Source organism: Diceros bicornis (genome assembly GCF_020826845.1).
Source record: "Diceros bicornis minor isolate mBicDic1 chromosome 30 unlocalized genomic scaffold, mDicBic1.mat.cur SUPER_30_unloc_4, whole genome shotgun sequence".
In the NCBI taxonomy this organism is placed as follows: Eukaryota; Metazoa; Chordata; class Mammalia; order Perissodactyla; family Rhinocerotidae; genus Diceros; species Diceros bicornis.
Window position 1 is genome coordinate 2320526 of NW_026690902.1, and position 18645 is coordinate 2339170.

Consider the following 18645-nt stretch of genomic DNA (forward strand, 5'->3'; position numbering starts at 1 on the left):
TCTTCTTAAGTGTAGTGTAAACCTCAGATCATTCCCTTGTCAGGGCAGACCAGGCATCTAACAGAGAGAAAGTATAAAAGTGACGGGGAATCATTTCTAGCTGGAAATCAACAGACTTGATTCTCTTGGCTGTTTGGAGCTCGAGATCTTATGATAATGTGGGCAGCTGAGAATCAGAGGATCTCTCTCTAGTCTCAGTAATTAGTCTTGGTCAAATCTCTCAACCTCTTTAGACCTCATCTTCTTCACCTGTAACATGAAGAGTTGGACGAGTCTTTTTGAGTTCTGAAATCCAGTGACAACAAGATACCCTTCACCCACATGCACTTGACAAAGACCAGAGAGAGTTTTCAGTTTTCTTCAGCATCAACATTATTATCCACATCACTACTTAAAGACATATCAAATGTCTACTTTTGCATGACACTGATAAAAGAGGTTCCATACCAAATCGCTGTTCATTGAGATAACAAATCTATAGTTAATTGTTTAGAGGTAAGTATAGAGATGGGCCTTGCTGGAACCAGCAATCAATGGGACAAAAAAGCTTGCTTTATTTTACAGTGAGGCTGTGGAAACATTCCCTTGAATCCATGTTCACGAGCTAATAAGGATATGATTTTTAAAATTTTGTTAATGATGCCATTTGCCTGCTATGGGGCTGTTCTCTGGTAAGTAAAGAGCAGATGTATTCAAGGCCAATTTTATTCCTTTAATAATAAATATTTACTCAGCGCCTACCCCTTGCTGCAAGATAGCAGTGATATACCCTAATAGCATTTATATTCTAGTAGGTTGACACAGATCATAAATAAAAAGAGAACCTTGAGGTGATCAATAAAGTTACATATACGTCAAACTTCTTTCATTCTGGACTATTTTTCACCCTTTCCCTTCTTTGACTGTTTCCCATAACTCTAAGCATGGACTTGAAAACCCAGAAAGCATTGGTCCCAAGTTTCTTCTCGCAATACTCCTGTTTCAAAGCTGTTGTGTTTATCATCTGAGAGTATGTCTCTTTAAGACTAAGTTCCTATGAATCAGCATTATTTCATCACTTTCTTGAGATGACGGATGATATTATGAAGGGAAAACAAAGTATCATATTGAATTTATACTCTAAATGATGTGTTCACTCTAATTGTTTTATATAATGTGGTGTGATTGGGGGCAAGTCAGTAACTCCTTCAGAGATAGTGGTAATAATATCCTGAAAAGCATTCTATAGACATTAAATGAAACAAATTATGAGAAACTGCTTTGTAAATTGCAAAGCAATCTATTTAAGCTTATTTTTTCTACCAATATTTTCATTTATCCAATACTTTTTGACTCTACACAACCTGCCTAGACTGAGTTTTATCATTTATTCAACAATAATAATAGGTCAAAATGGCTGACTATTAGAAATTTCATATGTTTCAACTTAATTAATAGGCCATCACAATATTTAATTTGGTTATAATTACAGTTAAATATTTCATGTTGCCTTACCAAGTGCCAGGCACATTCTAGGCATCTGACATGTATTCACTCGTTTAATCCTCACATCAAAGCTATGGTGACAATATTATTAACCCCTATTGTATGGACGAGGAATGTTAGAGGTTATATAATTGTCCAAGGTCACACAGTTGGTACCCAGGCAGTCCACCTCCAAAATCTCATTTAGAGATCCACTAGATGTCATGGCGCCTACATCGTAAAAGGATCACCCTGGTATCTCTTTGGTCAATAGACCAGAGGTGACGAAGCAAGAAAGCACATGGCTACTGAAATGATCCTGTCAAGCAATTCTGAATACAGGATTTCCTTCCTTTTAAAAGCTGAATAATATTCCATTGTATAGATGCCCCAGCTTTTCTTCATCCTTTCACCCACGGATTCACAATTAGGTAGTTTCCATCTCTTGGCTATTATGAATAATATTGCCGTGCATTTTGTCAAACAATTTCCTGGCAGTTAGGCAGTTTAAAAAAAATTCTTCTTATACACATTATTTACTGTAATGAACTACATTTCTAAATGTCTAAAGTTTAAATATTTGTCATTCTACAGAAATACCTTGCCCAATCATGATTTGTGTTGTTATCAGTTCATGAATGATCTATGATTTTTGTACAAAAATTTGTTATAATGTCTTTTGTTTTTCATGTATTCAGGAACCTGGCATAATATGGGTATTCCTTGATACTTGATTTTTAGTAGAGCTTTCTAGTAAGACTTTAGGATAGGAAATATCTTCCTAGATGTGAGGCAGAGAGCAGAAAAATAATAAAAATGATAGTTATATTTAATTATATCAAAAGGATATAAAACTGTCGCTTTGCTAAATTGTTTGTACACACCCTTTGCTTATTTGTAAGAATGACACATATCATTTTATTAATGAAAAGAAAATTCAATAAATTTTAACATAAAACAAGATCTATTGAGAACTTATATGAAAATTTTAGCAATATGCTGTCACCAATTTCCTCATCTGCAAAATGGAGATAGATAATATCATCTTCTTATGGGTTGCTGTGAAAATACTCAAGAGTAATGTACGTAAAATGCTTATCAACATGTCGGTGGGAAAGTGATGCCCCATTCATTTTTCCACAGGGATGATGACAGCTTTTTTTACGCTTGAAGTCTGTAGTTTTCAAAATATGTTCTAGTGTTGTAAAGTGAATCCTTTTTACAAACTCTTTGTAGAGTTAGATGATCCCTTTGGAATACAAATTCAGGCTCCCGTGTGTGTGTGTCTATACGCACATCTCTCAAATAATACTTCAAGCCTTATAATGAAAAGCTACCTTCCTCACTCTTGACTCTGGTTCCAAAAACATCTTCTTTAATTTTCTGGTTGAAAATCTATATTTCTAAATTAGCTACTCATACAGTATTTTCATTTTTCAGCTTTTGACTATTTATACTTTCTTTCTTCTCTGAAACAATCAGCATGAAGAGTTTTTACATATGTTAAAAACATAATTCCCCTTGCCCAATATAACTATTTAATGAATTAGGATAAATTAAAATTCAATGTCTACTGTTTTATAAGTGTTTACCATTTTATAGCATATGAATCTTATCCAGAGATGTGCTACATCAGATATTATGAATACATTTTCTTTCTCACTTTTTCCTTTTACCTTTTAAATGGGAAAATTCTCTTGTTTCTTCGTTGTCTTCCTCTGGATTCATCACTGGTTCATCTCCTTCCACCGGAAATTTAAATCTCTTTCCAGTAACTTCTGATGCATGAGACAATTCGTGAGCTTCAGGTTTTGCTTGGGGACATCCCTCTTGGGCTTCAACATATACACAGGCCCACATATACACAGTATGTCTGGAAGGATAGAGGAGAAAAAGATGCTTATCTCTGTGCAAAAGGACTGGGAGACAGTGGTAGAGTGAGAATATTTTACTGACTTTGCACCACTCTTTGAAGTTTTCTTATACGTGTATCTACGACGTAGTGGCCTCCCTCCCCCCAGATTTTTAAAATTAAAATAGCGTTATATCCTTATCTACTGGTTTGAGACAGCAAGTTGTAGAGAAATGTGAATATATGATCCAATTTTTTTAACGAAATTAATAAAAGCAAACCTGCACAAAAAATTTATAATTTTAAATATGGGCACATCATTCTATGAGTCCGTGTAAAGGTGGGGAAAGGAATGAAGAAAAGCTGTTCAACATCCAGCTACCTGTACAGTCTAGGGGTCCAGGGAAAGCCGCACATCCAACCCTGCTCCTGGAGCTCATTTCCTCCCCCTGTGAAGTCAGCCTGACTTATTCCAGCCCCACCCCCGCCTCTTCCCGCCTCTGGAACTGGTCTCCGCCCACAACGTTTGCGTCTTGCTCCGCCCACAGCCTGGTCTCCGCCCACACCCTTGTCCCCACCCACAGCCCCGCCACTAGAGCTGGTTTCCACCCACAGCCCCGCCCCTAGACCTGGTCCCTGTCCCTGGTGCGGACCCAACCCGCGACCCGGCCTCTAACTCACTCTAGAAACTAGACACCTCCCCCGAGGCTGGGGTGCGTGGCCCCGCCCCACCCCGCACGCCGCCTCAACCCGGAGCCCCCAAACGTCCCTCCTCCTCGAACTTCCGTCCTCCCCAAATGCCCGCCCGAGACCGGAATGGATGGATGAAGCGGGGGGGGGGGGCTTTGCAGTGTGTTCCGTCTTCTAGGCGCAGATCGGATTCTCGTGGACGTTCGGTCTCAGGGGTGGGGCGCCGTGAGCGGCGGGCGGTCCCGGCTCGGGTAGGGGTCCAGGGAGGGCCCCAGGCTGCAGGCAGCCCCGTCAGGGCCCGCTGTCCCTCCGTCCCCCCACAGCCCCGTTTCCCCCGGGCTGTTGGCTCAGGGCCCCTGAGGCTGCTGTTCCTCCAGGCTCCGGGCGGCGCCGTCCCCTCCTCAGAGTCCCCGTCACCGTCCTCCTTGTGATGTTGTCCCCAGGGGGCTTATCCGAGTCTTCAGGCGGTGTTTGGTTTGTTACAAATGGGGGCGCTCCTGGCGTCTAGGGGGGATGCAGTAATGCTGCTCAGCATCCTCCAGGGCCCAGGATGGCCCAACAGAGAATTATCCCCAAATGTCAGTGGTGCCAAGGTTGAGAGACCTGCTCCAGGGCCTGAAAATCTCCTGAGTCCTGAATGAAGTGTGGAAATTGTTGACAAGTGAGCGAGTCACTAACAGGGTCCCTAAATGACAAGCTTGTTTAAAGGGTCCAGAGTCACCAAAAAGTCTCTGTCCAGCCAAGTGAGTTGAGCAACACAAGTGCATACAGCACGAAGCTGCTTTCTCCGATCTCGGGGAGCAGGTGGCTGGATAGGAATCGGGAAAATCCAGTCACAGCCTACAGTTACAGTTAAATCAGTAAATACAAGAAAAGAAGAGTGAATGGGGTGGTCTTTCCATCCAACACCCTATAAAAGGCCTCAAAAGCTTGTTTGCACTTTTTTCCCCCCAGACACGAAAAGCATCCATGGAGCTCAAGTTTGAGGTGAAACCAGTCTCAGGGTCCACCTGTCCTTGCTGATCCATGGCTTTCTGTGTGACCAGGTGAGTACCCTGTGGACTTGGTACCAAGAGGTTCCAGCAGCCTCTGCTGTGCAGAAGACCTGCCAGTGGGGTATCCTGGGCTCGGGTTGTCACCACATGGAGTCACTGAGAGTGAGGGTATCTTGAGAAAAATTATTGATGTTTGATGGATTATATTCAAGGGAAAGATGGTAAACTGTTTGTGGTTCTGTGTGGTAAATATTTCAGTAAGTACAGTTATATGTGAATAAGAACATATGAAACAAACGTAAATAACTGCAAATGTGGATTATAGTAGAAAATATAGATTTACTTGCATTGTATAATAGTCAAAAGTCAGGATTTATATATATTATAAATACAGAAATGTTTTGCATGTGTATGTAGTATTAGAAGACATCCCATTAAATATTACCAGGGATACTCAGCAACATTCCTTTGACCCATTCAATTTGACTTCTAAAGTCCTATAAATCCTCCACAAAAATGTGAAATAGAGGAGAATTCAGGAAAAGAGATGATTTGAACTTCTTTGTCTTAATAAAAAATTTAAAAGTGAATTTGCCAGTAGCCAGATTTATTTTGAGCATTCTTTTCTTTATGACATTTCAAATCATTTAAAGGAATACTAAGCAACACTGTAGATTGAAAGGAAGGGCAATAGTCTCCAAAAAGACTGTCCTCACCACCTTGCCTTCTAAAGGGAATTAACTTTGTTTCTTGAAGCTTTTCTAAAGTAACGGTCTGGTGATTCACGTTACAGAGAATCTTGTTAAGTAATTTTGTATTTAGTTGTTGGCTTCTACTAATTGTGTGTGTGTGTGTGTGTGCCTTTTTCATTCTAACTTTCTTGTGACATTCTTGAGGGGAATGTGTGCTTGTCATGCAATAGATAGTCTCTGAGTGTATAATTTATGGTGACCAACCATCCTCGTTTATTCAGGACAGAGGGGTTTCCCAGGACACAGGACGTTTAGTGTTCAAACCATGGCAGTCCTAGACAAACTGGGATGGTTCCTCATCTCATGAGCCATGTCCTGGGGCACATGCATGGGGACCTGGAGAACCAGAGACACCTTGTCCCACCTCCATGGAATTTATATTGTATTTGGGAATTTGGATTTTAGACAGTTAATGATGAGAGTGATGTGGAAGTTTGGCACAAGTGGAATCAACCTGAGGGGCCCAGGAAGCCCTGTTGAGAAGGACTGATATTTAGCTTGAGAGCTAGAGTTGGTACTGGACTTAGCTAGTTGGAGGGTTTGACTGGATGAGGGTGTGTGAGTGTGTTCAAGAGAGCATTTCAGGCAGAGGGACCCGCATGAGGACACCCCTGAAGCAGAGAGCCTGGTGTGTCCATGAACTGAGAAGAGGGATGGCTGAACCGAGTCAACACAGGGGCAGGGGGGTGAGCCACACCGGCAAGGGGGAAACAGGCTGGACCAGATCAGGGGTGACTTGGGACTCTGTTCTAAGACCAGTGGGAAGACTCTGGAGAGATGCAAGTAGAAGGATGATGTAATTAGCGTTTTGGTATAAGCACCGGGGTTAAAATGGACTTCATGGTTAAGAATGAAGACTTAAGAGGCATGATGGGAGGTGCTGGGAATAAGATTAGGAATAAGATGATTCTTCCCTCGGCCTGGGTGATGGCTGTGGAGTAGGAAAGGAGTCGAAAGAAAAGACCTTGGAGTGTAGAACCGAGAGAACATAATGGTACTTTCTTGCCTGTATGTGTCAGATGGCACAGGGCACTGACTGTGCTCCTCGCTGCTGTCCGTGCAGATCTGCAGGTGTCCCCTCGCCCAGGTCTGTGTGTTCACCCTTTTTTGCCACTCACATGCCCCCCTCCACATCCTAAAGGATGTCAGGCCTTTCTTGTGAGGGGGTTGTCTCACACGGGAGACAACTAGGAGAGCCCCTCCAGACATCAGAGCAGCCCCTTCAGAATCTCCCTCAGCCTCCTCCCTTCCCCTCTCTCGCCTTCCACACCCAGAAGGACCCCTGCTCAGTATTCCACATCCCCATGTTCTTACTCCCCCACGCTTGAGAAGGGTGGGGCATCCACTGGGGTGGACATCATCTGCACCTTCCACTCTGACCCACGCAGGTCCGGGGCTGGACAGAGTGACTCTACTGGGAGTTGAGCCATGAGACCCAGGGCTTCTACCACCTGAGTTCCTTCACCCTGGACGGGGACAGCCTCTACGTCAGTGGTGAGGGGCTGTGCTACAGCCATGCTGTCTCTCCCAGTCGGAGTTCTGTGTTGCCTCCTTTGCTCTAAAGTGAGCTGTGATCCATCTTTCTATCCTCCCGGTCTGGGTTCAGTCTTGTCATCACTGTGTGATCACTGGGTCCAGCCACCTTCCATCTCGTTGCCTCCCCCCTGAACACCCCTCCCCTCTAATTTCCCCTCTGCTTTTCCCACAAAGGTCCCTACATCTTCCCTCTCCTTAATCCTTTATGATCACCCCAACACTTGCTCAGCTCCTCTCGCCTTCTCTCCACAGGTTACACCTATGGAGCCGTGGCCCCGACTACAAACAGTGAGTATTCCTGGCCCTGATTTCCTGGGTCCCGTCCACATTTGGGATTGAGGAGCACATGTTCTCCTACACCTGATGTCCGTGGTGAGGGAAGGACCTGGAAGGGCCGTAATTCATCCCTTCTCTCCCTCCCAGGTTCTGGTGGAGAGTCCCAGCCCAGGGTGAGAAAGCCTTAGACAGAGACATGTTTTCCACCACATTCTGACCCCATGTGATTTTCACTTTAATTCTGCTTAAGCGTCACCCTTGGTCCTCCTTCTCCACGTATCCCATCCATCTGTCCAGTTTTCTGCCCATCCATCTGTCTCTCTTCCGAGTTCAGTCTCTCTTGTTCACCTATCTCTCTCTCTTGGGCTCCACTCATCCACAGGCTTGCTCATCTCTCCACTCACACAGTCACCCGTCCCCTCACTCTCATTTATGCTTCATCTGTGAATGTTGGTCCTGGGATAGCCACTGCTGGAGCCAGGGTGAGCCTGGGGGCTCCTCCCACTCTATCACTCCCTGAAGACAGCCATCGCCAAAGATCCCGAGTCAGCCACCACGTCCATGCATACTTGATCATCACCTGTGCCACCAGAAGCCACCACAGGTGTCTGGGGGCCCCTTTTCCTTCCCAAGAGAAGCTCTCTGGCCCCACTCCTCCACCAGCCAGTTGTGATCCAGTAGCTGGGAAACCAGGGTGTGAAATTCTGGTTTTAGGGCAATCATTCTGATCACAAAGATTATAGCAATGATTTAGTCTAAGGCCAGCCCTCAGAGAGACCCTAGTCTTGTGAAATTAACACACCATTATAATACAATGTGGGATGTTTTGGGGAGAGGCACCTGGCATAATTTGGAGGGGAAGAGCTTGCTAGATAAAGTTTCACCAGAATTGACTCTTTAAGAATGTGTAGGAGGGACCCTGGCAAATAGAGGATGGAGGGTTTTCCTGGCAGAGTGGATTCCATGAGCAAATGCTCCAGACAGAAACAACGTGGCGTAAGGGGAGAATTGAAACGAATTTGGGTTGCGTGAAGCATGAACTTTAACCCGCAGTAGATGGATAAAATGAGACTGAAAGGTCAGCAGGAGCCAGATTGAGTAGAGTCTTGAGTCCCAGGTCAGGAAGGTTGAACTAAACACTGAAGGCCATAGGGAGCCATGGGTGGTACTAGAGCAGTGGTGGCCTTAGTGAGGTATTCATTTCAGAAAGATTCTTCTAGTGGTCCATGTAGAACATGCTTTAGATAGAGCATCCAGTGAGCCTGCTGAGGTTTTGGTCAGGGTGAAGGTAGTTAAGGCCTGAGCTCGGACAGGGATGGAGTGTATGTGAGGGCCAGTGTGCAACTGGAAATGGTGTTACTGGGAGGAAGGAGGAGCTGAGCAGATATGCTGGTTCTGACTTGGGTGACCACATGGGTGGGTGCTGGTGCCACTGGGACAGAAGACGACAGATCTTAATGAGTGCAGGACTCTGGTCTGGTATCAGGCTAGCTCTCAGTGATGGCCATGACTTTCCCTCTCATATTGCAGCTTTGCGGCACAACCTGAAGACCCTCACAGTCAACGTCACCATCTCCACCCTCTGGTATTCATCAGACAGGAGCAACAGCTCAGCCACGTTCAACTCCACTGAGAGGGTCCTGCAGAGCCTGGTGAGGCCCTGGTCCCAGCAGCTCCTGGTGGGTTAAATCCCACCCAGCCCCTCCCCCAACCCCTGTCCCTCCTGCTCATCCTCCTCCTCCATCCTCCCCAGCTGGATCTTTGTTCAAGAAGAGCAACCTGGGCCCATTCTACTCGAGTTGCAGACTGGTCTCCCTCAGGTGAGACCCTCCCCTCAGCATTTGCCCCTTATGACCAATTGTGTGACCACCCCTCCTTGTCTCCCCACTGTCCTCCCATTTCCTCCTTCCAGTTCTGGCCCACACCCCCAGAGGTTTCAGGACCTCTCCCTAGAGTCCCCACATCCCTCTCTCACCAGGCCTGAGAAGGATGGGGCACCCACCATTGTGACGCTGTCTGCACCCACCACACTGATCCCGTGGGCCACCATGCCTTTGTGCTGGGAGCGGAGAGCCTCCACCTGTCTGCTCTTCCTCTCGGTGGCTCCAGGCTCTGCAGCCCAGAGTTTATCCATCCAGAGAGAGCACCAGCTACATTTCTGCATCATCATCGGGAACCTCAGCAACCTGGAGCCCACATCCTCGGAGTACACCGTCCTGCTGAGAGACACCCAGGACCAGGTGGGGTCGCCCCTCTCCCGTCTCTCCTTGCCCTGAGGGCAGTGTCATTCCTCCGCCTGACTTACATCTGTTACGTGATTGTTTCAAACCTTCATTTTCCCTGCGTGTCTGGGTTCTCTCAGTGTCCAGAGGTGATGTCCTAGCTGCCTTGCCCATTTCTCACGTGGGTAAACTGAAGCTCAGAAATGGGAGTATTGTGCCTAAGGTCACACAGTGAGTTAGGGGCAGAGCCAGGATTTGAAGTCAGGTCTCCCTTGCCCCAAGTTCTGTGATCTTTCACTGGCTCCAGTGGCGCCCTGCATCCCCAGGAGAACTCCATCTCACCCACTCTGCCTCGCGTTTGTTCTAGGTCACCAAGCTCTACAGAGGCAGCCAGCTGTGAGACATATTCCACTCCTGCCTGGTCACCGACTTCATGTAGTTTGAGGAGATTGGAAGCATTGGCTGAGCTAGTGGCTGATGACTCTGAGCTCAAGTGACACATCCTTGATCTGGAAGTTACTGACATGGTGCCCATTCTGCCCCACATCCTTGTCAGCTAATCCTACCATCTCCTTCCATAGGTTTTCAGGAGATGAGAAAAGCATTAACATTTGAGGCCACCAACCTCCAGCATCCTCCTCCTTCTCCTCTTCTGGAGACTTTCAACAAATATCAGCAGTCTAACTGTGCTCTCCAGTAGTGGAGCCATTAAGCACATGGGGCAATTTAAAATATTTATACACCTATTGAGATATGGTTCACATATTGTGTGTGGGGAGGAGTGTATTTTTAAGGTTTTTCTATATACAGTATCTTCTCATCTGCAAAATAAATAGTTTTACCTCTTCCCTTCCAATCTGGGATACTTTTATTCCTTTTTCTTGCCTAATTGCCCTCATTAGAACCTTTTGTACCTGTGATTAACATACGAGATAAGGGAAGACATCATTGTCTTGTCCCTGGTCTTAGGGGGAAATTTTCAGTCTTTCACCATCGAATATGGTGTTAGCCGTGGGTTTTTCATCGATGCTGTTTATAGGTTGAGAAAGTTATTTTATATTCCTAATTTGTTGAGTGTTTTCTTTTTTAGACATGAAGGGCGTTGTATTTTGTCAAATTGTTTTCTGTATATGTGGTTGAGATTGCGTGGTATTGGCCCTTATTCTATTAATATGGTGTATTACATAATCAAGTTTTCAGATATTAAGCCAACCCTTCAACTAGAGGTGAGAGATTAAGATGTTCTCAAGTCTTTCCTGGGCGTGCCATAGCCCTGAGCCCTTGTGGCCTTCTAGATGCCCTCAAATACACTGCAGCTTTTCAAAGGCCCCTGTGGACATCACATTCCCCCAATTTTTCTTCTAAGTTTTTGGCTCACCTCTTGCCTGCCTCAGCTGGTATCACGCCCTCAGGCAACTACAGTAGAAATCAATTATCTCTGATTGTTTTTAGCAAGTGCCCTGGGGTTGGCCTTTCCTCCATGGGCAAGCTCTGAGTCAAGTAACGACAAGCCCTGAACATGGGGCTTTATCGGGGAGCTGCCAGGCAGGTCAGCTAGTGAGAGTTCGGTGGGGATGGGTCTTTTGAGAGCTCCAAACCCATTATGGCTGCTGGGCTGCTGGATGTCTCAGCCACTATAGTTCTGAGAATGATCGTTTTCAAAGTTATGGAGGATATTGTGAGAGCAGGATGGGAATAGTGCAAGTTATAGTGCCACAAAGTTGGCTCCCTTTATCAAGAGTCCACCATGTTTCTTCACTAAACCCTCCTCAGATTCTTACAAGCCGTTGATTAATTTCTAGATTTCTGAAAAGTTGATTTTGACCATTTTTACCAGTGTTCTCATTGTTGTCATGCATTTGCAGAAGTCCTTACTCCAAAGTTTCAAAAATGTTCTCCCTGTGGTTATTTATTTATAAATTAATTACTTTAAATGAAATTATATGAGAAATTCAGTTCCTCACTCACACACAGTAGCCACATTTTAAGTGCTTGATAACAACATGGGGCTAATAATGAGTGTATTTGGTAGTGCAGACAAATGTTTACATTATTGCAGAAAGTTCTCTTGGACAGAACCCTGAAGCAGGGAATCTAGAATCAGGGTAGAATTCCAGACACCCTTGTTGATCACTTGTGCCCCTCCAGGTCTGTCCCCCACAGTAACCACATTGGAGCAGACTCCCTGTGTGCCTTGCCACCTCGGTCCAGAGACTGGACAGAGTTGCCATCTATGAGGAAATCCTGCGGGTGATCTAGAATATGACACAGCTGCAGAACTTGACCCTGGATAGGAAGAGTGTCCTTGGGGATGATAAGGCTCCCTGGTCATTGAGAAAGAAAGTGAGGCCTTTCCGGGGACTCTTGATGCCTGGGGCTTAGAGAGCATTGAACTTTCTCAAGCTGGCAGGAGGTGGCTTAGTCCCCTAGTCTTTACCCACCATTGAGAGAGAGAAAAGGAAACCAGTGTAATATAGGAGGCCCTCAACCTTCTCCTAGACAGCTCTGTGACTTAAAGATAGTCACCTCCCCTCTCTGGACTTTTGTTTCCTTATCTCTGCACTGACAGCAACTTGGCCAGATCGTCAGTGATGGCCTCCAGCTGTGTGTGAAGCAGACTTACAGGTTTGTGGGTGGATGTAGTTTCTGATCCACAGGCTATAGTTTGCCAAGTCCTGCTGTAGATGAGCACCAATGGGCTAGAACTTTCTGCAGTGGTGCAATGTTCTATATCTGTGCTGTCCAGTGCACAGCCGCATGTGGCTGTTGAGTACTCGAAGAATGGTGTTGGGACTGGTTTTTATTGTTACTGATTTTTAATGTTACTGAGGTACTAGAATTTTTATTTTATTTAACTAAAATTAATTTTAATTCAAAAAGAGACTTGTTGCTGCTCCATATCAGACAGCAAACCTCTAAGAGGTTGTCTGGGTAGAGGTATAAGTTGGGGGACCTGCACCTCTCCCCCCATGCCCACTGGGTGTTTTGTGTCCTCCTCTTAGAGTTTATGTTGTAGCGGGCAATAACAAGAATAGAGAATTGAATCTTATCAATTATTTGATGTGAACACACTCATGCTTGCAGGCGGAAATCAGAGAAGACTTCCTGCAGGAAATTACATTGTAGGTTAATCCTAGAAAATGAATATTAAGCAAATAGAAATGGAGAAGGGGATGATGTGTTTCTAGGCACGGAAGAACACTTTTGAGTTGGATTTTACAAATTTAGAGAGATCCCGTAGGCTTGCCACCTGTGATGATCCATTCTGCCGCCAGCTGTCATAAGAAAGTTCAGCCCAAATTCAGTCCTCTGTGCCCAGAGGTATGAATTTGGTTTAATTTATTACACTTTTGTTCTGTGATAATGGTCTTGTATTTTGTAGCAAAGTGTGCTCACTTTTTAGAGATGGAAGCTAAAATGGGGTGAAACATCATGATGTCTACTTGACTTTAATATTTCATTGAAAACATGGGATGCATCAAGGTTGGAAAGTGTTAATAATTTATACATTGATGCAATATTGTTTTAATTAGATGGAATATACATTGTTAAATTTAGATGATGGGTGTTTATGAGACTGCTCCCTTTATTTTTCTGTGTCTAAAAAGTTTTGTTAAAAAGAGTGAAACACACTCACATGCATTCTCCATTTCATTCAATTCCAGAATATTCTCCCAACAGAGATGATGCCTTGACTGAGAAGCCAGGTAAACCTGCAGGAAACCTCAGCCCATGGTAGGGCTGAGTAGTATTCCATTGTATATAATACATACCACATTTTCTTTATCTGTTCGTCTGTAGCAGGGCACTTGGATTGCTTCCACTGCTTGCCTATTGTGAATAATGCCGCAGTGAACACAGGGGTGCATAAATCTCTTTGAATTGTTGATTTCAGTTTCTTTGGATAAATACCCAGTAGTGGCATAGCTGGAATGTATGGTATTTCTATTTTTAATTTTTTGAGAAATCTCCATACTGTTTTCCCTGGTGGCTGCAGCAGTTTGCATTCCCACCAGCAGTGTGTGAGGGTGACCTTTTCTCATTATCCTATCCAACATTTGTTATTTTTTGTCTTGGGATTTATAGCCATTCTGACAGGTGTAAGGTGATCTCTAATTGTAGTTTTGATTTGAATATCCCTAATAATTAGTGATGATATACATCTTTTCATGTGTCTGTTGGCCTTATGTATATCTTCTTTGGAAAAATGTCTGTTCATATTCTCTGCCCATTTTTAGATTGGATTATCTGTTTTTTTGTTGTTGGGTTGTATGAGTTTTTTATATATTTTTGAGATTAACCCCTTGTCAGATATATGATTTGCAAATATTTTCTCCCAGTTAGTGGGTTGTTTTTTAGTTTTTTTTTTTTTTTTGTGAGGAAGATCAGCCATGAGCTAACATCTGTGCTAATCCTCCTCTTATTTTCTGAGGAAGACTGGCTCTGAGCTAACATCTATTGCCAATCCTTCTCTTTTATTTTCCCCCCCAAAGTCCCAGTTGATAGTTGTATGTCATAGTTGCACATCCTTCTAGTTGCTGTATGTGGGATGCGACCTCAGCATGGCCGAACAAGTGGTGCGTCTGTGCGCGTCTCGGATCCGAACCTGGGCAGCCAGTAGCAGTTCGCGTGCACTTAACTACTAAGCCACGGGACCGGCACTGGCTTTTTGTTTTGTTCATTGTTTCCTTTACCTTGCAGAAGGCTTTTAGTCCCATTTGTATATTTTTTCTTTTCTTTCTCTTGCCTGAGTAGACATGGTATTGTAAAATATGCTACTAAGACCGATGTCAAAAACTGTACTGTGTATATATTCTTCTAGGAGTTTTATGGTTTCAAGTGTTACAGTCAAGTCTTTTATCCATTTCAAGTTAATTTTTGTGTATGGCGGAAGATAATGATCTACTTTCATTCTTTTGCATGTGGCTGTCCAGTTTTCCCAACAGCATTTATTGAAGAGACATTCCTTTCTCCATTGTATGATCTTGACTCCTTTGTCAGAGATTAACTGAGCACAGATGTGTGGTTTTCTGTCTGGGCTTTCAGTTCTGTTCCATTGATTTATGAGTCTGCTTTTGTGCCAACACCATACCATTTTGATTACTATGGCTATGTAATATATTTTCAAGTTAGGATTGTGATGCCTCCAGCTTTTTTCTTTCTTCTCAGGATTGCTTTGCCTGTTCAAGGTCTTTTGTTATTCCGTATACATTTTAGGATTCTGTTTTCTATTTCTATGAAGAATGTCATTGGGATTCTGATTGGGATTGCATTGAATCTGTAGATTACTTTAGGTAATATGGACATTTTAACTGTCTTTATTCTTCCAATCCATGTGCATGGAATATCTTCCCATTACTTCAGGTCATCACTGATTTCTTGCAATAATGTCTTATAGTTTTCATTGTATAGGTCTTTAAACTCTTTGGTTAAATTTATCCCTAGACACTTTTTTTCTTTTTGTTGCAATTGTAAGTGGGATTGTATTCTTGAGTTCTCTTTCTGTTAGGTCATTATTAGAGTATAGAAATGCAACTGATATTTGTAAGTTGATTTTGTACACTGCAACTTTGCTGTAGTTGTTGATTATTTCTAATAGTTTTCTGATGGATTCTTTAGGGTTTTCTATATTTACAATCATGTCATCTGCAAACAGCAAGAGTTTCATTTCTTCCTTTCCAATTTGGATTCCTTTTATTTCTTTTTCCAGCCTCATTGCTCTGGCCAAAACCTCCAGTACTATGTTAAATGGGAGTGGCGAGAGTGGGCACCTTTGTCTTCTTCCTGTTCTCAGAGGAATGGCTTTAAGTTTTTCACCATTAAGTATGATGTTGGCTGTGGGTTTGAGATATATGGCCTTTATACTGTTGAGGTACGTTCCTTCTATACCCATTTTATTGAGAGTTTTTATCATAAATGGATGTTGGATCTTGTCAAATCCTTTCTCTGCATCTGTGGAGAGGTTCATATGATTTTTATTCCTCATTTTGTTAATGTGGTGTATCACATTGATTGATTTGCCGATGTTGAACCATCCCTGTATCCCTGGTATAAATTCCACTTGATCATGGTATATGATCCTTTTAATATATTGCTGTGTTCGATTTGTTGATATTTAGCTGAGTATTTTTGCTTCTGTGTTCATCAGCGATATCGGCCTGTAATATTTCTTCTTTGTGCTATCCTTGCCTGCTTTTGCTGTCATGGTGATGTTGGCCTCATAGAATGAATTAGGAAGTGTTCCATCTTCTTCAACTGTTTGGAATAGTTTGAGAAACATAGGTATTAAATCTTGTTTGAATATATGGTAGAATTCTCCAGAGAAGACATCTGGTCCTGGACTTTTGTTATTTGGGAGGTTTTTGATGAGAATTTCGTTCCCTTTACTTGTGATTGATCTGTTCATTTTCAGTATTTCTTCTTGATTCGGTTTGGGAGTTTGTGTGAATCTAAGAATTTATCTATTTCTTTTAGGTTATTCAATTTGGTGGTATGTAAGTTGTTCAGTGTATTTTATTATTGTCCTTTCGTTTTCTGTGGTATCTGTTGTAATTTCTCATCTTTCATTTCTAATTTTATGTCTTTGAGCCTTCTCTCTTTTTTCCTTAGTGAGTCTGGCTAAGGGTCTGTCAGTTTTGTTTCAGTCTTCTCAAAGAACCAGCTCTTTGTTTCATTGATCCTTTCTACAGTATTTTTCAGTCTCTATTTCATTTAATTCTGCTCTAATTTTTATTATTTCCCTCATTCTGCTGACTTGGGGCTTCATTTATTCTTCATTTTCTGGTTCTATTAGGTGTAGTTTAAGGTTACTTATTTGGTATTTTTCTTTTTTGTTGAGCTGTGCTTGTATTGCTATGAATTTCCTTTTTAGAACTGCTTTTGGCGCATCCCATAAGAGTTGTTTTGTTGTCTTTTCATTTTCGTTTTTCTTCAGGTATTTTTTTATTTCTCCTTTGATTTGTTCATTGATCCAATGGTTCTTCAGTCATGTGTTCTTTAGTTTCCACATATTTGTGACTTCCCCGTCTTTTTTCTTGTAGTTGATTTCAAGTGTCATAGCATTGTGGTCAGAAAAGAAGCTTGTTATGATTTTAATCTTAAATTTATTCAGGCTTGCCTTGTTTCACAACATATGGTCTATCGTTGAGAATGTTCCATGTACACTTAAGAAGAATGTGTATTTTGCTGTTTTGGGAGGGTATGCTCTATGTATATCGATTAAGTTCATCTGATCATATGTTTCATTTAATTCCACTATTGACTTTTTGCCTTTCTCTGCATGATCTATCCATGGATGTATGTGGGATGTTCAGTTCCCCTGCTATTATTGTGTTGCTGTTAATTTCTCCCTGTGGGTCTATTAATAGTTGCTTTATATTCTTTTGTGCTGCTGTGTTAGGTGCATACATCTTTATAAATGTTATGTCCTCTTGGTGGAAAGTCCCCTTTATCATTATATACCGCCCCTCTTTGTCTCTCGTAGTCTTTTTTTTTCTTGAAGTCTGCTTTTTCTGATATAAGTATGGCAACACCTACTTTCTTTTATTTGCCATTTGCTTGGAGTATTGTCTCCCATCCCTTCATTCTGAGCCTGTTTGTTTTTAGAGCTGAGATGTGTTTCCTGGAGGCAGCGTATTGTTGGGTCTTGTTTTCTAATCCACCTCACCTCTCTGTGTCTGTTGATTGGAGAATTCAATCGATTTACATTTAAAGTGATTATTGATACATGAGGGCTTAATCCCACCTAATCTATATTTCCATTGTTTCTCTTCCTTTGTGTTTCTAACTACCATTTCATTTTGGGGGTTTTCTGTGGAGGGTTTCTCTTTTTTTATGATCTATGCCTGTGTTCTGACTTTTTCTTTGCTGGTTACTGTAAGGTTTGTATGAAGATCTCATAGATGAGATAGTACATCTTCTGATAGCCTCTTATCTCCATTAGTCTAAGCAGGTTCCATCTCTTTCCTCTTCTCCTTCTGAGTTATTGTTGTCACAAGTTATTCATTTTTGTGTTGTACGTTTGTGACTAAGTTGAAGTGTTTATAGTTACTTTTGAAGCTTTCCTTCCCTTCTTATTTTAAGTTATAATTAAGTATTTGTTACCCTGTTGTGAAACAAAGCTGTAGCTTTCTGATTTTGTCTCTCTATTTATCTTTTTGCTCAAAACTTTGTAGACATTTGCCATCTTTTTATTTCTGGTATGAGGACGTTCGTGATCATTGCTTGTATGGGAGATCTAGTGGCGATGAACTCCCTCAGACTTTGTTTATCTGGGAAAACTTTTATTTCTCCATTGTATCATAAGCATCATTTCACTGGATAGCGTATTCTTGGCTGAAAGTTTTTGCCTTTCTGTATTTGTAATATATCATTCCATTCTTTCCTTGCTTTTAAAGTTTCTGCCAAGAAATATGCTGAAAGCCTGATAGGGCTTCCTTTGTAGGTTATTTTCTTCTGTCTTGCTTCCCTTAATATTTTTTTTTGTCATTGGCTTTTACCAATTTTACTATTATATGCCTTGGAGAAGCTCTTTTAGCATTGATGTTATTAGGCTTTCTCTTGGCTTCATGTACTTGTAGGTCCGGTTCTTCCCCAGGTTTGGGAAGTTCTCAACTATTATTTCTTTTAACAATCTCTCTGCTCCTCTCTCCCTCTTTTCTCCCTCTGAAATACATATAATTCTTATGTTGCTTTTATAATTGAGTTGTATATTTCTACAAGAATTCATTCCTTTTTTAAAAATCAGAGTTCTCTTTCCTCGTCCACTGGAAGAATTTCTATTTTTCGATCCTCTAAATCACTAATTCTTTCATCCATAATATCAGCTCTATTTTTTAAGGATTCTAGATTCTTTTTTA

At 42.4% G+C, this 18645-nt stretch overlaps 1 protein-coding gene across 1 annotated transcript in view; it reads left to right on the plus strand.

Moving 5' to 3' along the window:
* Positions 1-9334: 9334 nt before the first annotated feature.
* The window catches only part of LOC131402162 (mucin-16-like), a 146018-nt gene continuing 136707 nt past the window's right edge, over positions 9335-18645 (plus strand). Inside the window, exons 1-2 of the mRNA XM_058537057.1 lie at positions 9335-9385; positions 9544-9805. Of these exons, the coding sequence (XP_058393040.1) occupies positions 9614-9805 (192 nt within the window). The 5' untranslated portion in view covers positions 9335-9385; positions 9544-9613. The remainder of the gene's footprint in view (positions 9386-9543; positions 9806-18645) is intronic.